This window comes from Colossoma macropomum, unplaced genomic scaffold (assembly GCF_904425465.1).
Source record: "Colossoma macropomum unplaced genomic scaffold, Colossoma_macropomum, whole genome shotgun sequence".
Taxonomy (NCBI): domain Eukaryota; kingdom Metazoa; phylum Chordata; class Actinopteri; order Characiformes; family Serrasalmidae; genus Colossoma; species Colossoma macropomum.
In genome coordinates, this window is record NW_023494801.1 from 23,833,998 (window position 1) to 23,860,613 (window position 26,616).

Consider the following 26,616-nt stretch of genomic DNA (forward strand, 5'->3'; position numbering starts at 1 on the left):
CACTGATTGGTATGTCTTTGACGTGATAACTAGATGTGAATTTGTCCCACTTTGTCTAGTTTCACTTCTGAATACCACAGGTCGGTAACCTCTGCCACACTTTAAACTGGTGACCTTTTATCTACTGTTTCATTTGACCTGTGAGAGGAATGGAAGCATGTGAATGCTGATACAGAACTACAGAAGAGTTGTTTATTATAGCAGGGCATGGTTTACCTTTATTCTAGTCCTGAAGAAAGCAAGGAATCAACTGCAAGGAGTGCTGCAATCGCTACGTTATTTTTAGTGCTGTAGTTCAGTTTTACTGGAGTGTCAGTAAAACATTACAGCTTACTGACTTGCAGTGCCAACTTTTAATGAGCTCTCTGGGTCAGGGCCCCATAGAATGGAGTGTTCCCAGGTGATGTTAAGAATTTAGTCACATAATGTAGGTTAAGGTATCTTTAGAAAAAGGGGTTGAAACCACTCAATATTTAACCTGAAAATATCCTTACTTGCTGTACAAAAATATGGTCACAGTTTATTTGGTTAACCCCCAGTAGATACTCCACAGATGTTCATATTATTAGCAAATTATTATTCTGGTGAAAAGTTTATTCTCATGTGTTCTAGGGGTTGAATTAGGATTAACACAAAGTTAGCTTTAGGACCAGGGTTAGATTAGATTTTGGATTGATTTTAAAGTTAGGGTTAGAGTAGGTTTAGGGTTTACCTAAAATTAAGGTAAATTTAATAGACATGCAGTAAATTCAAGACAGACAGCTATAAAACATTTGATTAGGCTATCCAAATAAAGTGCTACCAAAAATATTCACAAGATCTTTTTTTATTGTCAATATTAATTTTTATTTTTATGAATGCAGTCAGAGCTACATTATGGCTATATGCAAATATTTCATTGAGACATCTTTAGATGTGATTTCACAACAGTGCTTGAATGGACAATGCATTTATCCTGAAGCTGGCATACAAAGGGATGACTGTTGTCTTCAGGAGAGTAGGCAAGGACATGCCCAATTCAGCACTGTAGCTTTACTGGCAATCATGCAACAGCATTTAGCATGAAATATCTGAACTAAGCTCCAACGATCATTAGATAGGTTGCACATTAAAGCAATGGTATGTTTGGTCGCCTGCAGTATTGCCAGTGGTACCAGAAGCCCTGTACAACAATCCCACAGAACTCCCACACATAGCACAAGTAGTAAAGTCTTTTTATACAAAGCCCCCCACCTTTGGAATAACCTTCCAGTCAGTGTTTAGGACTCAGCCTCAGTTTTACGTCTAGGCTAAAAACCTACTTGTTTAGTCAAGCCTTTGGTAATTAACTTTTCCCAACAGATAAAAGAGCTGGGGGTTCATGAACATACAGTATTATGGTAAACTGTTTATGCTGTCTTCCCGCTGCTCTCATGGGAGGGGCGCTGACATCTCAGGGAGCTCTCATGTCTTTGTCACCTTCTGGCTCTCCAATTTAATTAGGTTGTAATATCTAGGCCTGCTGGAGGCACTGCTTGCACTTTGTCAACATTATACAATGTTCTCAGTCACCCCAGACAGAACTATCTGTGTGTTCCTTTGCTGAGATGAACAACTGCCCATCTGGTGTGGTCTGATGCTGTCGGTTCATCTGCCTTGATTAGGCGCCTCTGTTTGCCAGCCTTCTGGACCAGTATGACCACCATGGAGCTTTCTGTCCAGTGCTGTGCAGAAAGCTTCACCTGCATGTCACTCAGCCTCCTGATAATACTACTGCCTGCACAGACTCAAAATATTTAATCATAGACATTGTTTCACCTGCCTTGCAATACATTGAGCTCTTCTCTTATTCATACTAATACACTATCATGATAGGCTTCTCACGCTGATGTTCATGGATTTAACTCTCATTTTCACTGTGTTACATTCCTAACAGTAGTCACTAGTTTTCAGTGGTAGCAGTGACTGATTTACATAGATCTATTTCTCACTGTTACCCTGATAGGCCTTTAACAGTAGTCACTGGTTATCGCTGATATTGCTCTTTTTATGTTATTGTGTGCTATCCAGTGTTGACCAGATATGGGTTCCCCTTTTGAGTCTTGGTTCCTCCCAAGGTTTCTTCCCATTGCTCTTAAGAAGATTTCCTTGCCATTGTCACCATTGGCTTTCTCACTGGGCCTTGGACCCAAATTTTCCGGAAAGCTTTCTGACAATGCCTGATGTAAAAAGCACTATATAAATAAAGTAACTTTACAGAGTAGCCTTTGCTTATCAGCTATGATAAAGCTAATTAAAGCACCTCTATGGTGTGTAAAATGGGCCTCATTTACCGATATTCATCAAAGTTTTTTCTTAAATTTGCTCTTGAGAAATGTCCTAAGAAAAAGTCTGTCAGATTTATGACTTGTTCTTAACTGCAGAATTGTTTGCACCTCTATGCTATTGAGTGTGTATAGATTCTGTTTCTCTAAGAACAAATTCTAAATACGGAATTATTGGTGAATGTCAGAAGCTTTATGAAAACTCTGTAAGTGGGTTTTAAGAAGAAATTTCTTCTTAAGAACGGTTGGTGAATGATGCCCAATGTTAGTGCCAACACAGGATTTAATACCACTTATGGCCTAAACATTGGCATTTGAAGCTTGTTAGGTGTGTATGTAATATTCCATACTTTAAATATTTCAATTTAAACTAACAATAAATTCTACATAACTACATATAATAACATTGGAGCAGCCTCCAATGTAGTTGCAAAACAAAACTCAATTAGTTTGTAGGGTAGGTTTAATGTGGTTTCTGGCCTTTGACACACCATTTGTTATTGCAAACATATGCCTTTCTCAGGCAAAGAGTAATTCAAAAATTTAGCTAGGGTTTAGTGAGTGAGTGGTTCAAGCATAGGCCACAAAAAAAAAAATATTGACATTTCTGAGTGGAGGTAAGGTAAAATGGAAACACAACTGTTTTTGTCCTGTGAGGACCAGTTTTCTTCCTCATCTTTCTTTAATCAGGATCGTTTCACTGCACAAAGTTTATGAGGAGTCGAATTCAGTGTGATTCCACCACGTGGTCTTCATGTGGAAACATCATTTTGTGTTCATGATTACGAGACATATCTATACATACAAGCATGCAGTAGAAACAATAAACAACGTAGGTATTACTTCAAAATGCTGTGCTCTTACCCTGTATGTGAGGGTACTTGGCCATAAGCAGCAGCCCCCAGCGCAGTGTCGTCCCGGTGGTGTCAGTACCAGCAACAAAGAGATTTGACACAGTGGTGAAGAGATTCTTCTCATTGAATCGAGAGTTTTTATGACCTGATTGCTGAAAGAAATATCAATAGAGCATATGTTTAGAACAAGCTCTGATCAACTATTTTAAAGATGGACAGTAATGGAGCTCTAGACAGCAAAACATCAGAATTGACCATGAGATCTGATAAGAAACTGGGCATTCTCTTTGGTTCCATCACTTCTTCATAAATGAAGCCTATGTCTAGTTCTTGCACAAACACAGTGTGTTTTTTGCATTTTTAAATCATATATGTTTGAGTTCTGTCTCGGTGACATCTAAAATTTGTTCTTGGATATTGCAGAAATACAGCATTTGATATGAGATTTGGCCTCCCCCACTAAGCCAGCTGTTATCAAATGTCTTGCAAGCTGTTTTCAGCAATAAATGTAAAGTATTTACCTCATCACTTTGTTTGCAGAGCAGAAAGGAGTTGACAAATCCTCTGTGTTCGTCTGGATGTAGCATCTCTTGCAGAGCACTCACCAGTTCACAAAACTGCTTCTTATTTTCTCACCATTTGACAAGAGCATTCTTTTGCTTCTTAGGAAAGGGCCTATCCAAGGAAATACATTGTAGAGCTTGAAGAACACAAGCAAAGACAAAAGGAAGCAAAAAAAGAGGCACATTAGTATTTATGCAGTGCTGTATACAACAATATGTCTTGTAGTTTCAAAGTATTTGTATTAAGCATAATGTTAAAATGTTAAAATGTTTCTTGACTGAAACTAAAGAAACACACTAAAAATGACTGATAAGTATTCATATGACATCTTGTATGATATATGCATAAGGTATCATGAATAAACTGCTTGTTTACATTTTGAATGTATACATCCCATATAAAGAGAGTGGAAGGTTATAAGACATGAGTTTATTTGTGTAGTCATATGCAAAAGTTTGGTCTTAGTTATTCCATTTTGTCCTTGAATATATTAAGAGCAGATGTATTTAATTACTCACACAAATAGGAGCTGATCCACCAATCCTGACATTTTCATTTGCCCTATCCACCATTTCTTTGAAATGAGGATCACTGTACTTAAATCTGTTTCCACACACAATCAATGAGATGATGTTGGAGACAGCATAGTTCACAGGCTGAGTTGTGTCAAATGGTTTCCCTAGGGAGAGAGAGAGAGAGAGAGTACAAAAACTCTGTCATGTTACTACCAGGTCAAGATTAGCAAAGCTCAGGAGATTGTGAATATAGGATTGACATGTTTGGTCACCCCTGGTCAATTGACATGTTTGGTCAAACGCACATCCTGTGCAGTAAACCAGCTTAAATATGGTAGTTTTCTACAAATTTTAGTGCATATTTTTTGGTTATTTGCTGAATTTGACACATGGGAAAAATACAACATTATAGATGTGCCATAACTTTTCTATATGGAACATTTTATGTCTTATTTTTAATGTTAAATTCAACAAATAAACAGTAATTGTGGATGTAGAGGATTTTATTTCTTTTCACTTAGAAAATGAACAAAACATGTAATTTGACCAAAGGTTATACAGTCCGTATTACACTTTCCTTTTTTTTTTCCTTTTTTTTTTCCTTTTTACTGCACTGTTTTATTTACAATGTTTTACTGTTTTATTGTCACAAGGTGAAGTACTTGTGAAAAATGTTTATGCATGAAAGGTGCTATATAAAAAAGCCATTGATAGTAGTAATAAAGGTATTATTATTGCCCCCAAAGCTCTCAAACACTTCTTTAAGGTATTGAATTTCTTCAATAATTTTCTCCTCACTCCCCCTCTTGCCCATTCCAAGTCTCGGAGTTTGGTGAGGGCAAAGCGCCTCATCTCTTTACAGTTTTCCCCGTTAGAAAACAGTATACCTATAGACACAAAACACAAAGGTTTTATGTTTCACACAAACACAAATTGTATATATGATTCATTAATTAATTAACAGATCATTACAAATTGTGTTCATGTTTGAATGAATTATCTGCATATTTTCTGCAAAGTCATTCAGAGTTTTAGATGTGAAATGGTTTATTGTAGATAAACTTACCAGTTCATATTTTACAGTGGTGGTGATAGGAACCAGGTGTCACAAAGTGACAAATACACTCGTTGTATGTACTATAAATTACTATAATGTAATTTTGATGATGATGAATGCCTTTAAATCCAAAAAAAACTATTTTGCCTTCTAGCTCCCAGCATGCACCTCTCCACCATGCATGTGTTTAAACAACTACATTATAAGCCAAACCCTTATCTCAAAACTATCATAAAACAACACCTCAGGCATTGTATTTATAACAATTTCATGTAACAGCTTTCTGTGAGGAACTTTTAGAGGCAGTTAGCTATTTAGAGATCTGATTCATATCATCTGTGAACAATTCTGACTCGGTAAGTTTTTTCTAGAATGGAGCATTTCATGTCAAATCACTTTGAACTACTTTGTTTACTGTGTAGTTATGCAGAAATAAAAAAAAAAAAAATTACAGGAATTCCCCTTTAAGCTCAACCATATGGAAGCAAGTGCAGATGTTTTTTGGCTATTTTTACCATGTTCTTCAAAGTTCTTGAATATCACTGTGATTTCTCGTTCCACAAACTTCAGCATAGTTAACAAAAGCTCTTTTGACTGTTTTGTATCCCGCTAAGACAATGACCTTCTTAGGACCAAAATATACTTTGAACACTGATCCATACATTTTGGCAAGCTGTAGAACACAGAGTTTAACATTCATTAGCAAATACATGTGAAATACATGTGAAATACATGCTTGTTGTTTTTTTTTTCAACTCACAGAGAGACTCAGGGGGTCTATCCAGATCCAGCTGGAGCAGGTTACCCAAAACAGGTAGCGGTTTGGGTCCTGGAGGTTCATTGTCCTCTTCCTTAAAGCTCAAGCCAGAGAAAAGTAAATAAACAACCACCAGCAGCACCACACCACCAAGTAATATGCCTGTGCTGGTACCCTGCAGGAGTAGGGTTTCCACTAAAGCCATTATAAAGTTAAAATCTCTCTCTTTAAATTGTTTCTGATGCTCAACAACATGCTTGAGGCAAGTCTTTAAAACAAGTTGTTCAGGGGAGGAGCTGTTTTTTTAAAACATAAGACAATGAATCAGTATTGGTTATGTCATATTATTAAGTTATGCTTATCTATACATCATTAAGCCAAATTATGTATTGTGCAAACAAGAGTTGTGCTTCACTATACATACACTTCAAACTGGGTCAAAGAAGAAACCGTGCCCCCCAAACATTACTTATCTATGATTCTTCTGCAAAACCGCTCTTTATCTTTATAATTATTGTAATCTGTTACTATCATCAGTCACCTGTTGTTTGGCAGGTTGTTTAACACACAGTAATGCATATTCTTTAACAACAACAACATCAAATGTTATTGCTTTGTGTCTTCTGTCCTTGGAATCCCATAACCTCTGTAACACTGTCTATAACCTCTGTAACACTTTAAATAGTAATGGCCTCTTATCTGTTGTTTCATTTTGTGGACCTGTACATAAAGTGCAGCCGTGTGAAAGCTGAACCAGCAGCTCATGAAGGCTGCCACTCAACTCAGAGCTCAGTTTACCCTTAACCTAGTCCTGTAGGCGATCATCAGAAAGCATTAGGAACAACAGTAAAGAGTGTAGCAATCCCTCATTCTGAGTGTTGTTAACTTTCTACCATTTATTAGCTCCAAAGGTCGTTGCTCTGATCCCCTGAGCCGACAGGACATGACTAAAGTGCCCTTGAGCACGGCACCTAACCTCCAACTGCTCCCCAGGCACTCTAGGCAAGTGTGCCCACTTAACTTCTTACAAAGCAGATATCCACTTACAATAATGCTATTAAAATATCCAGTCATACCTAGTGTAATTAATAAACACAAGGATCATACCAAAATCCATTTTTTCACCACAGACCGACTAATTAACCCCAGCTTTTCTGCTAGTGCGTCTCATGGTGATTTATCTTCTAAAACTCGTGAAGGGTTTGCAATTCATTTTCAAAATAAAATATCCTTGATAACACAGAGCATAGCTCAGCCAGCTAAAACAGCTCATACAATGTTCACCTACATCAGTAATGACATCTTTCTCTGTTATCAGTTATCAGAAGCTCACTACTGTTATAAACAAATAAATTTCATCCACATTCCTACTTCTCTCCTTAAGATGGTTTTTGACTGTGTTCAAAGTGATGTTTTAACTATTGTTAATTTTTCTCTGTCAACAGGTGCTTTTCCAGATGATTTTAAAACTGCCTTTTGAAGCCTCTGTTAAAAAAAGAGCAGCATAGATCCTTCCATACTAAATCATTTTAGACCAATTTAAGCCTTTCTTTTTTAAATAAAGTCTTAGAAAAGCTGTTTTCAAACAATTAAATGCATATCTAATGTTAAACAAGTTATATGAGAAGTTTCAGTCAGGTTTTTGTTCTAACCGTAGTACTCAGACATCACTGGTTCATGTTGTGAATGATCTCAGGTTTAGCACTGATGCACAAAATCTTTCTATTCTGGTCTTATTGGATCAGCTTTTGATACCGTTGATCACAAGATTCTAATCCATCCTCTTAAATACTGGGTAGGCCTCTTAGGCACAAATTTAGAAAGGTTTAAATGTGTCAAGCTCCAGTCCTTGTGGGCCAAAACACTGTAGACTTCTGCATGCTGCCTCATTGAACACAGCTGATTCAGCTCATTAGCTAATTAGCAAGGCCTTCATTAACTGAATTCAGAGCTTTAGATGAGGGTAAACACTAATCTCTGCAGCACTTTGGCCCGAAAGGTCCCCAGTTTGACATGCCTGGTTTAAATCTTATTTATTTAATAGGCAGTTCATGGTTCACTGGGAAATCTTTAATTTAAAAAAAAAATACCCACAAGGTTCAGTTTTAGGGCCTTTGCTTTTCTCTTTGTACATGCTACCTTTAGGTGATGTCATTAGGAAACATAATGTAATTTTTTTGATAGCTGTGCTGATGACACACAATTATACATTTCCATTTCTTCTGATAATCAGGACTATGTAGACAGACTAATCAGCTGTGTGTCAGATATTTCTCAGTGGATGTCACAAAATGTTCTACAACTAAATCATGAAAAAACTGAAAAACTGACAGTTGGTACTAAAACTTAGAAAAAGCTGCTTTATGAGGAGCTCCTTTAGCTTTATATACCAACCTGAAGTATGAAATCTGGTTGTAATCTTAGATTCTGAGCTCTGTTTTATCCCACATGTAAACCCAGTCACTAAAGTATCTTAATATCATTTGAGAAAATTTGCTAAAGTTCGGCCTTTTCTATATCAGAGGAACTTGTGAATGAATGAATGAATGAATGAATGAATGGATGAATAAATAAATAAATAAATAAATAAATAAATAATCTTGATTTGAAAGTAAGTAACTTGAATTCAACACCTTAGCAACCACCTGGGATACCATAGCATCCATCTAGCAACACCCTAGCAACCACCTGGGATACCATAGCAGATGCCCAGCAACACCCTAGCAACCACCAGGGATACCATAGCAAACATCTAGCAACACCCTAGCAACCACATGGGATACCATAGCCAGCACATGGCAACACCCTAGCAACCATTTTGGATACCATAGTAACTGCCTAGCATCACTTTAGCAACTACTTGTGATACCATAGCAATCACCTAGCAACACCCTAGCAACCACTTGGGATACCATAGCCAGCACTTGGCAACACCATGGCAATCATTTTGGATACCATAGCAACTGCCTAGCAAGTCCCTAGCAACCACTTGGGAAACACATGGACTGAATAATTAGGTGGTGTGCCCATATACTTTTAGCCAAATAGTTTACATGCAGAGAACTTGTAGAGAGGATAATTACCACTCGGTAATGTCTTCCGCGTTTTTTAAACGCTAGAGGGCGTGAGTCCAAAATGAATGAGTTAAGATGGAGCATTTGAGCAAAATCATATTTATAAATGCTAAAACATTTTTAATGTAAGAGAATACAATCAACCCATTCATTGAGGACTCGCTCGCAGGCGCCCTCTGGCCTTTTGTAGTCATGTTTTTGATATAACGGGAGAAAATAGTAAGAGGCCAGGCTCCTCATAAACCGGCTCTGGTAAATGCACTGACTGCTAAAGATAAATGCTGAACGCCATCAAATCTGATTTTTGACTCTTTTCACTGTGTTTTCCTTAAGTTCACATTTATATTAATAAAAGATAACGTTTTGAATGCCTTGCCTATTTTTTCATATGTATTTGTATTCTTATTAATTTTCTGCCCATGCAATGGACTTTTAATATTTCATCAAATCAGGCCTAAGTCAACCGCAACTCAACAATAAATCAACTGGGAAACGAGATTTTATTGGGTAGTTTTTTTTTACTCGGTTTTGTTGATAAAACGCAAATAATTTTTCACTGGTTTGAGTCTAACCATACTGAGACCGCTGGGCCGAATAAAAGTCCCTTCCTTAGTTAGAGTTGGCGCTCTACACAGAGCAGTCGGTAGGTGGCGGTGTCGTTCCTGTCGGTAACACGTCAGGATAGTAGAAGAAGAGGAAACGTTTTGCCATATGGGTCTGAGACAGAAGAGAAGGTAAACTGCAAACATGGCCAAAATTAGCCAAAAAGCTGCAAAGTCCTCTGACCAACAGAAGAAGGAGAAGAATAAAAGGTAATAGTAAATTATTGTAATCTGTGATAGAATGTGAATTGAGTCGTATCGCCTTTCAGCAACGGTGTTGTTAGTTTAACTTACCTTCTACTGTAATCCGATTTCCCACGTTTCTGCACCAGTAGCTTACTTCATTGACATTTGTAGAGGATGTCAGTGTTGTCTGATGCTTTTCTGTGTCCTGTAGATGATTCCTACGTGAGTCAACACACAGACAAAGTGACTTACTAAGTGTAAACAACTACATTAAGTTTTTTTTCCGGAGCCCCGGAGTGGGCGGAGGTAAAAAAAAAAAATAATAATAATTCGAGCGAACGTTTTGCAGTTCGTACGCACGTCTTCTTTTATTCGTGGTCACGATTTCTTAAATCGTTCCCTTTCTTAAATCGATCACGAGTTTCTTATTCGTTCTCTCGTTTTCTTTTAATCGTTGTCATGTTTCATTTTTAACTGAACGCACGTTGTTTATTTTTTTTATTCGTGCGCAAAATCAATGTAGTAGATACAGGTTGTGTTATTTCTTCTGTGCAGAAGGAAGTAACAGCTCCCTGACACTGTGTGACGGGTTTTGATGTGTTAAATTGATGAGATGATGAACAGAGATGCTCATCAGTTATGATTTTGATTTGGAGCGTTATGAAGACACTGTAGCTCTTCTTCACAGCACACGGCCCTCAGATTCATCAGTGCAGCTGCAGTTTGGTGGTGAAATGAAGGAAGACAATAAACTACAACCACAATCTTAACTGCACTTTCTAATGATCATATTTAACAGATATATAGACGCAGCGCAGCCGCTTAGCGCTGTTTCTGCTCCCGCGACAAGCTGCAGTGTTAAAGATCATCACACAATTACAGGAAGAAATGGTCAGCGTAAACGTTTCAACAAACTCAAACACACACAGAAACATTAATGTGGGATGAGGTCAAATGGCAAGAGAGTTTAATAGATCTATGGATTTGATGTAGATATATTTATGTGAGGATGTTGAAACGCTGATCATTTCTTTTTTTAATTGTATGATGGTCTCTAACACCGCAGCTTGACACGGGAGCAGAAACACCGTGGGCCGTTTGCTGTGAAGAGGAGCTGCAGTTTCCTCATAACCCTCCAAATCAAAATCAGACCTGATGAGCATCTCTGTTCATTTTCTCATCAATCTAACACATCAAAACCTGTCAGACTGTCTCAGGAAGCTGTTATCAAAATACAAACAACGTGCACTCAATTAAAAATAAAACATGACCACGATTAAAAGAAAACGTGGGAACGATTTAAGAAATCGTGACCATGAATAAAAGAAAACGTGCATACGAACTGCAAAACGTTCACTCAAATTAATTTTTTTTTTTTTTTTTACCTCCGTCCCCTCCGGGGGCTCTGTAAGCTTTAGCCATCAGTTAACATAAATAAACCGAATGTGATCGTGAATAAAAGAGCATGCGCCAAAACTAATACTTGTACTACTGAGTAGCTGATCAATGTTTATTGAGTGGAAGATTTATTGTGAAGCATGAATTATGAATTTAAATATGACAATGTTCAACTTTGTCTGATTATTTTTGGTAACCTGACAGCACATAAAAAAGAAATTCAGTTTGACAGGTTAGTCAATAATAAATCTTCTTAAAACTATCATAAAACAGTGTGTGGGGCATCAGGCAGTGTATTCGTGACCACTTTATGTAAAATATCTTTCTGTGACGTATTCAGACGCATTAACCTCTTCGGAGGTCTGGTTCCTGTCATTACCACTGTTAACAGTTCTGATTTGGCAAGTTTCTCCTGATTGGCACATTTAACATCAAACCACTGTGAATGATTTGTTTACATCTTAATGACTGATAAATTAAAAAAAATCCCTCTTCAGCAATGTATCATTTGATTTTCTTACTCCTAATGTATGGGTTTTGTCTCTGATTTATGTATTCTGAATGCCAGCATCAAAATAGCTTACTTTTTTAGTTTTATTTCTAAATGAAATCACTGTTTAGTTGTTTTATTTGTTTAATTCTATCACTTCTAATTTGATTTTTAGTTTTAACAACAAGAAAAAGAAGCCGAAGAAAGATGTGAAACCTCGACTTGAAGAACATCTGGAGCAGATACCTTTTCGTCTGCGTGAAATTATGAAAAGCAAAGAGAGAATGAAAATGGGATCCAGCAAGCTGAAGAAAATCATGAGGGGTATGAAAAGCACTCAGTGGGCTCCACCCCTTTAATTAGGAGTGGCCCTCCAAAAGCATTGGTAGTGTTGTTTTAACTATATAGCAGAGCCTAGTATGTATGTATTTACACCGATCAGGCATAACATTATGATCACCTCCTTGTTTCTACGTTCATTGTCCATTTTATCAGCTCCACTTACTATATGGTGCACTTTGTAGTTCTACAGTTACAGACTGTAGTCCATCTGTTTCTCTGCATACTTTGTTAGCCCCCTTTTACCCTGTTCTTCAGTGGTCAGGACCCCAGTGGACCCTCACAGAGCAGGTACTATTTGGGTGGTGGATCATTCTCAGCACTGCATAAACACTGATGTGGTGGTGTGTTAGTGTCATAGTGTCTACCATGTCAGAGTCACTGCTGTGCTGAGAATAGTCAATCACTCAGACAGTATCTGATCAGTGGTGGTCTTATGGTGGTCCCTTTACTTTGATGGGTAAGGTAGAGGTGGCTGACAAATTGTGCAGCAACGGATGGGCTGCGGTTCATGTTTATTTACAAGCTGTACAGAGTGCACCCAAATTGGTGCAGTCGTGGGCTGGAGGTTAGGAAACCAGATTTGTGACCAGAAGGTCGCGGTTTGATCCCCTGAGCTGACAGGACATCACGTAACTTAACCTTAATAGTCAGTGTACCAGATAAAATTTAATTGTTGATATAAGGTAGGTCTACCTAATAAACTGGAAAGTGAATTACTACAGAGCATGGAAGCCATGCAGTACATCCTAAAATTTACTGAGGGCAGCTGGCTCTATTTTGAGCCTTATTTGCTATGATCGGCTGTTAAAAGGACATCCTGCACAGAGATCCACATGGAGCATGTTTCAAGCTGTAGAAAGCAGACAGGAAATTCTAGAACAGCTAGACCTTCTAATGAAGGAGGGAGGGTCTCAGCTACTAAAAACAAGCACTTTGGAAAATCACAGTGAAGAAAATAAATGAAGTACCAAATGATCTCTCAGTCTGATCTAAGGTCCAATCATCCCACAGCAACAAAACCTTTATTTTGTGTGGAACTTTGTAATATTATAATATTACCATTTAAACTGCCTATAGGCTAAACATTTTTTAGTTCTTACACTGTAAAAATGTTTTTTTTTTCATTCAACTTAAATTTATGCAAGCTAAATAAAACCAGTTTCAATGCCTCACTCCAGTGATCACACACACACACTGAAAAAAAAGGAACATGGCAATAGTTAATTTTAATTTTCTTTTAGGTTAAATTGCTTTAAGTTGAACTGACTAAAAATAATTCCAATCCTGATGCATTGTCTTTGTACTCTTGATAGGGTTTAAATGATTTGCACATCATTCTGTTTTTATGTACATCTTGCACAGCATCCTAACTTTTTTGGAAACGGGGTTATACCTGTTTATAATAACAATAATAACATTAAAAAATACAATTTATAAAGAAGTGTTGCCTCCTTCTCCATGTGCTAAAAAATACTAAAAAAATTCAGGTCAGTTCATGTTAGTAAATCACTCCCGGTTGTTTGTGTAATCTCCTCACATAATTTCTGCATAATATCTGTGCCTCAACAGTGCCACACCCTAAAATGAGTGTTAATGATGTCAAGCATGCTAAAATTTAGCAACTTTGTGTGCACAAGTGTCTGTGATTTGCTTGCACCCATTGCAAGCTTTTAATATATCTGGGCTTTAATGTTTATGAAATTCCTGCCTTGTGGTCAGAAAAAGATGGTTTGTTATGGGCTTTTTATTGCAGTCTTTCTTAAATAGCAGAATAATAACTTTTTGTTTCTTTCGTTTGCATCCATTACTTTAGATGCCAAGGCCAAAGCACGGACAGAAACCTCTGTAGAGGAAGATATTCCAGTTCCACACTTTCGCAGAGGAAAGCAAGAGTCAGAATCGGCTTACCTGAGCCGCATGTCTCGAGAAACCCAGCACGTTCTCTTCCTCACCAAAAACCAGGCTGAGAGACAGCCTGAGCTGCAGCTGGAGGAGAAGGAAACAAAGTCAAGCAAACATAAATCTGAAAAAAAGATACTGTTAGTGGCATGTGTTATATATGTTTGTCACTGTTATCTATTCACTCATGTCCCATGTTTTTCATCATTTCATATTTATTATTGTACATTATTGTTAGCTAAGTTTTCTTGCCATTGCATGTTCTACATTCAGGTCTTGGTATTTCCTAATTTTCCTTTCTATTTAGGTTTAATAAAGGACGATTAGAGCGGCTACATAAGAAAAAGCTTGAGCAACGTGAGGAGAGAGCGGAAAAAGAGATGTTTGTAGGTACGTAATGATTCTCCTTGAATTATTTAACATTTGTACTGTGTATTCATTCTCTGAAAATACTTCACAATCATCCACACATGTATTTTAAAATGTCATTTGTCTTCTTGAAGATGACGTACAGTTTGGAGAGGTCGCCATGGAACCTCCATCACTGACTGCCAAACCCAAGAAGGCTCCAGTGAAATCTCAGGTAAGTTACATTGGAAATATAGGCCCTGTTTACACCTGGCATGAACATACATCCTGGTGTCCCTGTTGGGCTAACTTCAAAAACCAACCATTCCTGTATATCCACTGCCTTGAAAACAAAGTTGACAGCTTCAGATGCAATGGACTAGACAGGGGAAGTGATGGAGGGACTGCAACATTTCCATTTTAATTTGAAACATAGCTGAAACATACATTCAGCTAAAGGGAATAATGTTACTGTGGTTTGCAGTGTCACATTATCTGTGCTTATTAGTGGGACAATGATATAATAGTTGTAACAAAACTCATATCTAAGGAAAAATTGAGCTGGTGTACTGGCCACTACTAGTGTGGTCAAGGACACATGTGACTATGCAGCATTTGTAGTGTGAATGCTCAAGTGTTCTAGACATTAAAGAAAGACTTTCTAATGAACTGCCTTATCACAGCAGAGATAAAAGTAAGCCACTTACCTCCTTTTCTCATCTCTTGTCACATAAGATTACAAGTTGCATTAGTGATCTATACAATCGTAATGTTTCTAACAGCCCTTTAAATACACCACATTCCAAATTATTATGCAAATGATATTTTTCTCTGATTTTCCTAAATGGTCGATGCAAATGACAGTCAGTATAATTTTAAAGTCATCAACCATTAGAGTATAAATTGAATTTTATTGAACAAACCTCCCAATGATCTTTAAATAAAAAAACTCAATGCACTGTTCCAAATTATTATGCACAACAGTTTCAAAACATTTTATAGGTTGTAAAGAACCGAAAATGGTCATGTGTTGAATTTGTAGCATTAAGAGGTTACATTTACTGAAATCAAAAGCTATTTTAATCAAAAACATCTTCATAGGCCAAGTTACATGTTAACATAGGACCCCTTCTTTGATATCACCTTCACAATTCTTGCATCCGATGAACTTGTGAGTTTTTGGAGAGTTTCTGCTTGAATTTCTTTGCAAGATGTCAGAATAGCCTCCCAGAGCTGCTGTTGTGATGTGAAGGGACTCCCACCCTCAGATCTTTTGCTTGAGGATACTCCCAAGGTTCTCAATAGGGTTGAGGTCAGGGGAGGATGGTGGCCACACCATGAGTTCTTCTTTTTGTACCATGGAAGAAAGTGGTCAGTCAGACCATCTTCAGGGATCCTAAAGGAGCCTACCAGCTCTCTCCCCGATTCCGGCCCAAAACATGACTCTGCCACCTCCTTGCTGACGTAGCCTTGTTGGGACATGAAGTTAAAGTTTTTTTAGCCAACTGTGTCTGAACACATCAGAATTAGACCTCCGCATTTAACCCATCCATGCAAACACCACAAACACACTAGTGAACACACACACACTGGGGGGCAGTGAGCACACCTTCCCAGAGCGGTGGGTAGCCCTATCCATGGCGCTCGGGGAGCAGTTGGGGGTTAGGTGCATTGCTCAAGGGCACTTCAGTCACTGTCAGCTGAGGGGATCGAACCGGCGACCTTCTGGTCTCAAGACTGGTTCCCTAACCTCCAGCCCAAGACAGCCCCCGATATATTGGCCATCCACCAACCATCCACTACTCCATCCATCTGGACCATCCAGGGTTGCACGGCACTCATCAGTAAACAAGACTGTTTGAAAATTAGTCTTCATGTATGTCTGGGCCTTTTGCGACCGTTTCTGCTTGTGAGCACTGGTTAGGGATGGCCGAATAGTAGGTTTATGCACAACTGCAAGCCTCTGGAGGATCCTACACCTTGAGGTTCGCAGGACTCCAGAGGCACCAGCAGCTTCAAATACCTTTTTGCTGCTTTGTAATGGCATTTTAGCAGCTGCTCTCTTAATCCGATGAATTTGTCTGGCAGAAACCTTCCTCATTATGCCTTTATCTGCACAAACCCGTCTGTGCTCTGAATGAGCCACAAATCTCTTCACAGTACGATGATCACGCTTAAGTGTTCTTGAAATATCTAATGTTTTCATACCTTGTCCAAGGCATTGCACTATTTGACACTTTTCGGCAGCAGAGAGATCCTTTTTCTTTTCCATATTGCTTGAAACCTGTGGCCTGCTTAATAATGTGGAACGTCCAAGGAGCCCTGAGACACAATACCATCCATGAGTTTAATTGAAAAAAAAAAAATTAAATCTTTGACACTTAAATCCAATTTGCATAATTTGGAACACAATGTAGTAAATGTCTGTGGTATCTTACCTACAATCACAAAATCTGATTATGCACTGTATGGCCAAAAGTAATGGGACCCCTACACATTACACCTACAGGAGCTTTTATGATACCCCATTCTAAATCCATAAGCTTTAATAAGGAATTGGTCCTGCCTTTGCAGCTGTAACAGCTTCCACTCTTTTGGAAAGGCTTTCTACAAGATTTTAGTGTGTCTGTGGGGAATTTTTGCCCATTCATCCAGAAGAGCATTTGTGAGGTCAGACACTGATGTTGGAGGAGAGAGCCTGGCTCACAATCTCCATTCTAGTTCATCCCAAAGGTGTTTGATGGGGTTGAGGTCAGGGCTCTGTGTGGGCCAGTCACGTTCTTCCACATCAAACTCGCCCAACCATGCCATTGCTTTTTACACTGGGGCACAGTTATGCTGGAACAGAAAAGGGCCTTCCCCAAACTGTTCCCACAAAGTTGGAAGTGTACAATTGTCCACACTGTCTTGGTATGCTGAAGCGTTAAGATTTGTCTTCACTGGAACTAAGGGGCCTAGTCCAACCCCTGAAAAACAACCCCATAGCATGATCCCTCCTCCACCAAACTTCACAGTTGGCACAATGCAGGCAGGTAATGTTCTCCTGGCATTTGCCATACCCAAATTCACCCATCACACTGGAAACATATAAACAAAGTAGCAAATGTAACATGAACTGAATGCAGAATGTTTCCACTGCTCCCAGAGTTCAGTGGTGGCATGCTTTACACCACTCCATCTGCTGCTTGGCATTGTACTTGCTGATGTAAGGTTTGCATGCAGCTGCTCGGCCATAGAAACCCATGCTATGAAGCTCCTGTCGCACCATTTTTGTGTTGATGTTAATGCCAGATGAGGTTTGAAACTTTTACTTCTTACTTAGTCAGCAGAGCGTTGGCGATATTTATGCACTATGTGCCTCAGCACTCGAGGACCCTGTAACTTTACATGGTCTGCTACCTTGTGGCTAAGTTGCAGTGATTCCTAAATGCTTCCACTTTTCAATAATACCACTCACAGTTGTTCATGGAATATCTAGGAGGGAAGAAATTTTGCAAACTGACATGTTGGAACGCAGGCATCCTATTACAGTACCTCACTCGAGTCCAGTGAGCTTTTTAGAATGGCCCATTCTTTCACAAATGTGTGTAAAGGCAAACTGCATGGCTAGGTGCTTGATTTTATACACCTGTGGCAGTGGGACTGAATGAAACACCTGAACACCTTCAATGATTAAAAGGCGTGTCCCAATACTTTTGTCCATATAGTCTAAGTGGTCACTGGAGACAGATATGATACGCATGTAAATGTGTAAACTGCTCTCACTGTCCAGATCAAATAGATGTTAATATCAAATGTGAACAGAGCCGTACATATTTTATTTGAAGATCACTTTGTCCTAGCTGTTTTTGCTTTTCACAGTTGTGTGGATCTTGATTAGATGAAGGTGCCTTTGTTGTAGAACATTGTCACTACACCTCTGAATCATCATCGTCATGATGATCTCCGTGGACAATCCACATTGCAACCTCAAACAGACTCACTGTGATCTCACTGTAACTTCAGTCTAGCAAATCTATGCTTGCACATATAGATGATCATCTTGCACATCTTCTATCCATGTCTTGTAATCTGGAATATCTATATATCAATATTCTATCCCCTGTGTACCCTGCATCTCTTTTATTTATCTACCCCAGACTCACATATTGCACATAAGGAAAAGTGTACAACTGTACACATAGCTTTTATTTCATAACTTATCACTGTACAAAAACTGTGTATTGGAATAGTTGACACTTGTGTATATTAATATGTATATATTTAGAATCTGTGTGTGTGTATTTAACTACTACAAGGGGGCTACGCACCTAAGACCAAAGATTTTCACTCACCTTCGCAACTGTTTAAATGTGATGTGACAAACATGATTTAAACTTTTCGGAAGCTTCAGTTATAGGTGGTGACAACAAAGCATGTTGTAGTTCCATGTTTTTCATTATTTCTCACTTGTAGCTCACTGAAACAAGCAGAGAAGAAATGCTGTTGGAAGTGCATAACAATTGTGTTTTAGGTAGAAAAGAAGATACACTATATTGCCAAAAGTATTCGCTCATCTGCCTTCACATGCATATGAACTTGAGTGAAATCCCATTCTTAATCCATAGGGTTTAATATGATGTCGGCCCACCCTTTGCAGCTATAACAGCTTCAACTCTTCTGGGAAGGCTTTCCACAAGGTTTAGGAGTGTGTTTATGGGAATGTTTGACCATTCTTCCAGAGCATTTATGAGGTCAGACACTGATGTTGGACGAGAAGGCCTGGCTCGCAGTCTCCGCACTAATTCATCCCAAAGGTGTTCTATAGGGTTGAGGTCAGGACTCTGTGCAGGCCAGTCAAGTTCTTCCACAACAAACTCACTCATCCATGTCTTTATGGACCTTGCTTTGTGCACTGGTGCTCAGTCATGTTGAAACAGGAAGGGGCCATCCCCAAACTGTTCCCACAAAGTTAGTAGCATGAAATTGTCCAAAATCTCTTGGTATCTGAAGCATTAAGAGTTCCTTTCACTGGAACTTAGGGGCCGAGCCCAACTCCTGAAAAACAACCCCACACCAACTCCCCCCCTCCACCAAACTTTACACTTGGCACAATGCAGTCAGACAAGTATTGTTCTCCTGGCGACCGCCAAACCCAGACTCGTCATTCGAATTGCCAGAGAAGCGTGATTCATCACTCCAGAGAACACGTCTCCACTGCTCTAGAGTCCAGTGGCACCGTGCTTTACTTCATTCGACACTTTGCATTGCGCTTGGTGATGTAAGGCTTGGATGCATTTGCTCAGCCATGGAAACCCATTCCATGAAGCTAAGCACTGTTCTTGAGCTAATCTGAAGGCCACATGAAGTTTGGAGGTCGGTAGCGACTGACTCTGCAGGAAGTTGGCCACCTCAGCATCCGCTGACCTCGCTCTGTCATTTTACGTGGCCTACCACTTCGTGGCTGAGTTGCTGTCATTCCCAGTCGCTTCCACTTTGTTATAATACCACAGACAGTTGACTGTGGAATATTTAGTAGCGAGAAAATTTCAAGACTGGACTTGTTGCACAGGTGGCATCCTATCACGGTACCACGCTGGAATTCACTGAGCTCCTGAGAGCGACCCATTCTTTCACAAATGTTTGTAGAAGCAGTCTGCATGCCTAGGTGCTTGGTTTTATACACCTGTTGCCATGTAAGTGATTGGAACACCTGAATTCAATTATTTGGATGGGTGAGTGAATACTTTTGGCAATATGTTGTATTTTGTGGTGATAAGAAAATGGATGCAAATTTTGGCAAATTCTTTTGACCAATAACCAAATGTTATTAGTCGATGATTAATCGTTAACCAACAAACCTGACATCACAGACTTGACTGAAAACATCAAACACAGAACTGTGTTTTATATAAACAAGGCTTTAGGCTTTACTGAATAAAATGTGTATTATTTCTAATATGTAATGTAGTTTACTTACTGACATTTACCACAGATTAATTATGGCCCATGTTAACTAACATACATGGCCTGACGAAGTTCATATGCACAGTTTAAACAACAATTAACATAAGGTCAGTAGCTCACAGCTTTTAACCCCTTGAAATCCCAGGCTTATTACATATCAAGGCTTATTATTCAGCAAGTACAGGGACTTCAATGCAAACTGACTGAGCTATTCTTATAGAACTTTGTAATAAAACTTGGTGGGCTCTGGCTATTTCAGGGGTTATGCTTTTTTTTTTTTTTCATGGGACTAAATTCATAAGCTAACATACATTTGCAGCCTGTAGCTTAACTACACAGCCTGTTCAGTCAGACCAACGGCTGAGAAGTCCCGCTATGCAGAAGACACTGCTATGCCCAAGTAGCATCTGGCCAAAGTCTGCCACTGTCAGGAATCATACACTGTTGACTTTCTACCAATGAAGATGATTTCCAATGCTTGTGGAATATCACTGAAATAGCTTTCTAGCTCTCCTTGAGTTATCAACTTGAGACAAGAAGCATTCTCACTGAAGAAGCATTTTTCATGCCACTGGCTTTGTCTCCCTGGCGCTCATGTGTGATTTCCACACTAGCAGTCTCACCTCTACTCTCTATCGCCACAGACACCTCTGTCCTGGTTATCACACTTAGTTTCGCTTTTATAGACTGCCTCTTTGTTGATGGAAGAAAGCAAATTGTTTGTGGTGAGGGTCCAGCCAAAGGCAGTGAGAAATGGTATAGAGATCAATTGTTTATTGGAAATTAAATTCACTTTTTAATGGAAAGCATTGGTCGAAAATTTATGTATTTGTCGATCACTACAATGTGGAGATCAATACGACAGTTTTGTGCTTTATAACAATACCAATTTTACAGCACTAAAAATTCTAATAACTGATAGTAATAGCTGATGTAATTTTACATTTACCTTTTAGGTTTTAATTTTACTTCAATAGTTTTGGTTAATTTGACTGTTTAGACTGAGGTTAATGTCAACTGTAAATTGTAAAATATGATAATTGGTTCTCAGAGGTCAAGTTAGTTAAACTCAAACAACTGAAAGCCACAATTAAATAACATAAATATTGTAGTACTAGGGGCAGGCTACCCAGAGTTCTGCCTTCTTTTTCTGTTAATTCCCTTATTTTTCTTGTGTTTTTCATGTCCTTATACAAATTTTTTTTGTGGCATGTTGTTGTCATACTAAAGATTAGGTTTGACTGCATTTTACATGTTTTTGTTACTTACTCAGTTCCAAAATAGTTGGGACAGTATGTGAAATGCTAATAAAAACAGAAAGCAGTGTTTAGTAAATTTTGTTTGACCTGTATTAAGTTATAAATGATATAAAAACACAGTATTTTATGTTTTACCTTACAACTTCTGTTTTTTTTTTGTTTTTTTTTATTTTGTAAATATGCTCTATACGGACATATATGCTCATTCCAAACTTGCAACGTTCCAAAAAAGCTGGGACAGGAGCATGTTTACTACTGTGTCAGATCACCTTTCTTTTTAACAACACTAATTGTTTAATGTCCCCAAACAATTTCACAGTAATCGTTTGGGGATTTAAGACACAGATAGTTTTGAAACCAAAATCTATTGCCATTCTACTGTTGACTTGTCAGACTACAGTACACCTTTCCACTGTGCATCAGTCCATTTCAGATGAACTGATTGATGATTGACAGTGGTTTGTCAAAGTATTCCTAAGCCCATGAGATGATGTTCATCACAGAAGCTTGCCGGTTTTTAATGCAGTGCTGTCCGAGGAATCAAAGGTTACAGGATGTTACAAGAAATCTCTGTGTCCTTTCCGCACACAGATTTCTCTGCATTCCCTGAATGTTTTAATGTTATTATGTACTGTAGAGGTTGAAATGCCTGAAATCCTTGCAATCCCTGATTGGGGAATGTTGTTTTTAAAATATTGGATTTTTGCCATGTTTTGCAAAGTGGCGAGACTAGACCTTTCCTGGGTGTTTCTATTATGTCCATGCATGATCGCATCACCTGCTTACCGCTTTAAGATGGATTTTCTTAACATTTCTAGTCTGAAGTTGCCCCATCCCAACTTTTCTGGAATATGTTGCAGGCATCTGTTTCAAAATTTGCATATATGTACAAATACCAAATTAAGACAATATCCCGTCTTTCTACTGCTTATGTTTAAATACAGCTCAAAGTAGATTTGTAAATTGTTGCTTTTTGTTTTTTTTTACATTTTAACTGCTGTCCCAACTTTTTTGGATTTGGGTTTGCATTTTAACCATGATGGTTATTTGTGTTCAAATTTAGCAGTTCAGCCTGAATTCTTGTCCCATATTTAAACTTAAAGTTCCTCATGTTGGGTTCCTGAATGGCATAGCTGTCTAAGGTTTTTCTCTTTAGGAGATTCTGAAGCAGTGCTGTGACCAAAACTAGTTATCTGTGTGTTATTGGCAATATTTTCGCTGATACTGCTAAAACCACAGGTAGTCACTTATTGGTCAAGACCAACTCATGTATGGTTTGGGTTCTGATTCAGTCCGTTTTTGCAGAAACAAAAATTTGTTTTGCATCTTTCTAATTTTTTGACATTAAAACAAACAAAAATGTAAAAAGTAGACAATGGTCACTGGAAACAGTTGAGGCAGAATGTCAGTTGAAATAAATGTAATTAATTGCATAACTTCTGTAATTAAATATGCGATAATGTAATGGACCCTGAATCCAGTTTTACAGTCATTTTGATATCTAACAGGTTGCTTGTTTATGCATTGTCAATTCCTCTAGGGGGCATCCAAGGGCCTTCTTCTGAATTCTCTACTCGGCCACACTGCCTTATCAACAGTCAAGCCCTCCATGGCTAGACAGAGGATGATGGAGGAAGAACGTGAGAGGGTGGTGCAGGCATACCGGCACCTGAAGAAGCAGAAACAAGAACAGCAAGAGCAACAAAAGGCAGCGATACACAAACTAAAGGATCTTCAATGATACAATTGTATGCAAAAGTTTAAACACCCAAGGTTAGATTGCATCTTGAGTGAAAATAAGCACACATCCTCTACAGAGAACTTAAAATTGCACAATTTGTTTAATTCAGTAACTAATAATTAATAATATGACTGTGACTTCAGAAAGGAGGGGTCATCTGTTTCAGTTCTGAATTGTCCACCACAGTTTGGTAATTTCACTGCTACAAAACACCAGTTAAACCTGCTTTAACTGGTGTTACTGCAGTTACACCAGTTATGTCAGAGAGACATGACTGTTCTCTAACGTTATCATAGTTTAGTGCATTTGAATTGTATCTGGTCAGTGACGTGTGAGGATAAGCAGCTCTTATGCATGAAAATTGAATGGCTGAATAATGGAATTAGCTTTATGGGCTAGAAGTATCAAACATCAAATAAATACAATATACCAACATATGATAATAAAGACTATGATGAAATAGAACAAATGTACATATAAAAAAGTGATTAAACTAATTTTACAATAAAATAAGTTATTTAACATAGGTTTGGATCATTAGTACCACTTTTGGCTCATTTGTTGGTTTGTATATTTTTGAATGCTGAAAAGAAGTTGAGATTGTTTTTTACCTATCCAGTTTCTTTGTGCTAACAATTATAAATAAACCTTGAATTTTGTAAAAAAAAAAAAACAATAAAATAATCATAATTACTGAATATCTTAATATTGTGATTACTTTGTTTTATATTATTTTATTTCTTATACTCACAAATGAAAATGAGACTTCTTCATTGAACTTGTCCCTGAGAAAACTGCTAGTGAAAATGTTAAGCTTTAGCATAAATAAATAAATTAATTAATTAATAATCAGTTTAAAAAGTTTATTAGGTTATGTAAAACTACTTTCTCCATTTATGACCCTAATAGTATCTGGATTGGAAAGTTATGTTCAGGAAGTAACATTTAATGTGATATTTGGTTACACATCTTTTGCATATAGTGACATTCTGAAGTTTAACTCTACTGCAGCCATATTGAATTCCAGCTGATCTCCTGCAAGTAAAATAAACACTTCGTTTACTTCATATTAGATGACTGACTGGCCATTGAAGAATGCCTTTTGACCCAGTAGCCAGGGGAGCCTGATTTTGGTGCATGGCATCACAAATTAAAATAAAAGATTATTGAATCTAGGTTGCTCATAAGGGCAAATCAGGATGGGACATATTTTCATGTGTGGATCTGATAGGTTTCTCATTTTCATACAGTGTGTTCCATTACAGGTCATTTAAAACACCATCATGTTATTAAAACAGCCTGTTAAACATGCTTTCACGTAGTATTGTGCTTAGTAAGATCTTGGAGAAGTTTCAAACCATGTGGAATCAACAGGCTGTATCATTGGAATATGCTGTCCAGAGTGTAGTGAATGGCTCATGGAGAGGTTATCCAGGCCCAAATGGAACATCATTTTGTGGTTGAGTGTTCAAATAGATGATGACCCAACACCAAACGATGCCATCTAGAGGTACCTGGACTTTGGACTTCCTTTATACTGTGTCAGGAAAATTTACTGGCTACTGGACACCAACAGAATAATCAAAACAGAATAATCAAAAAAGACAATTCTAAAAGACACAGACATTTGAAGCTTCTATAAACATGTCATATAAAATACACGTTTGTGACATACATATTAGCAGTTTACCATGTAGCCGTTTTACTGTGAATCTTTCAGAAGCACCTGCCGCCCCGCATTCAGCACATGGGCCAACACTTGTTTTTCTTTTCTTAGCGACATTTAGGCTAATCAATATTAAATAACTTACATTTTAAGTTTTAGGCTAAAAAAAACTTTGGTTTGAACGCATATAAAGATTCACAGGGTAAATATTACACAAACTACAGCTGATGTGGCCTGGGTAAATTAATGGGTTATGTAGACATATAGCTCTGTTAACTTATAGAACTTTACCTTAAGCAGGCTTAAACGGAACATAATATTAAGTTTTAGGCTAAAACAAACTTGAATTTTTGAGCGTATCCTTGCTGTAAAATCACTTCCTGAAAGATAATATGCATAGGGACGCAAATAGGAAGTTCCCCCTATTTCCCCTCATAGCGCATGTCAAAATCATGACGTCTTCAGTTGCCGCTGCTCTGCTCGCCTAATAGGCTTAATTCGGATATATTATATATATTACAGCTGGAGTGGATTTAATGTACAACAAAGGTGCTGATATCTATATCTGTGCATGATCATTTCACTCCGTAACTTTTATTCATATTATACCAACTTTACAACTGAGAATACAGGGGAACATCTTTAACCAGAGCCAGAGAAAAGTGGTTTCCCCTTGGAGAGATACAGCTGGAGTGGATTTAAAGTACAATAATGTTGCTGAAAATCTGTATCTGTATCATCATTTTACACAGTTTTAGTCAACCTATACCACTTTCACACTGAGAATGCAGATGGGGCATTATTACAGCTGTTATAGATTTAATGCACTATTATCATATTCATTCATCTTTGTTTTTAAATTTTATTCCACCTGCTTCATTCTATTAACATTGTTTTATACAGAGAGTAAACGGTAGAACAGATTTACACAGTGCCCCTAAAACAAGTAATTTTCAGTAAAAAACTGACCATTAGGATCAGTTTAATATACTATAATGCTTTCTTTGCTTTTTTCAGTTCTCCCAGTAACTGCAATGTGTCCAACATTTTAAACTGTGGTGAATTAAATTAATGTTTGACCATTTTTCTCAAATTGAATGATTACTACATACAGGTGTAGTACACTAATGTTTCTTGATACAGCTATGTTATCTGTTACCATGTTTAATGGAAGTAAACAAGTGGGATTGAATTTACTAGTGTTCCTGGTAAATGGTTTCCTTTCCCTACCCTACAACGGGGTATAAAGGTGCTATAATAATCCTACTTTCATTTCATTATATTACAAGAAGTTATAAAAGTACTATAATAATTGTGTTATTGTCTAAAAGGTGGTATAATATGACTAAAAGTTACTGAGTGAAAAGATCTTGCATAGATTGTTACTGTACTTTAAATCCACTCCAGCCGTAATATACAAGAGGAAACCAATTTTCTAAGGGCTCTGGTTAAAGAAGTTCCCCCTGTATTCTCAGTGTAAAGGCAGCACAGATTGACTAAAACCTACTGAGTGAAATGATCTTGCATAGATATAGATTTTCAGCATTATTATTGCACTTTAAATCAATTACAGCTGTAATATACAGGGGGAAAACACTTTTCTAAGGGCTCTGGT

At 37.9% G+C, this 26,616-nt stretch overlaps 1 protein-coding gene and 1 pseudogene across 1 annotated transcript; one reads left to right on the forward strand and one right to left on the reverse strand.

The window, feature by feature from the left end:
- Positions 1-256: 256 nt before the first annotated feature.
- Positions 257-7,176, reverse strand: LOC118821498 (annotated as a pseudogene).
- A 2,606-nt stretch (positions 7,177-9,782) lies between these two features.
- On the forward strand, positions 9,783-24,033 carry ccdc137 (coiled-coil domain containing 137). The gene is made up of 6 exons (XM_036590153.1): positions 9,783-9,936; positions 11,976-12,124; positions 13,956-14,181; positions 14,349-14,431; positions 14,545-14,624; positions 23,135-24,033. The coding sequence occupies exons 1-6, from the start codon at positions 9,872-9,874 to the stop codon at positions 23,333-23,335; spliced, it is 804 nt and encodes a 267-aa protein (XP_036446046.1). The 5' UTR covers positions 9,783-9,871; the 3' UTR covers positions 23,336-24,033.
- Positions 24,034-26,616: the final 2,583 nt, after the last annotated feature.

What these genes read in the sequence shown, in the direction of transcription:
- ccdc137 (XM_036590153.1), top strand. Translation starts at nt 9,872, where the DNA reads ATGGCCAAAATTAGCCAAAAAGCTGCAAAGTCCTCTGACCAACAGAAG. An exon ending in AAGAAGGAGAAGAATAAAAG is followed by an intron (nt 9,937 to 11,975) that starts GTAATAGTAAAT and finishes TTTGATTTTTAG; the next exon opens with TTTTAACAACAAGAAAAAGA. An exon ending in AAATCTGAAAAAAAGATACT is followed by an intron (nt 14,182 to 14,348) that starts GTTAGTGGCATG and finishes CTTTCTATTTAG; the next exon opens with GTTTAATAAAGGACGATTAG.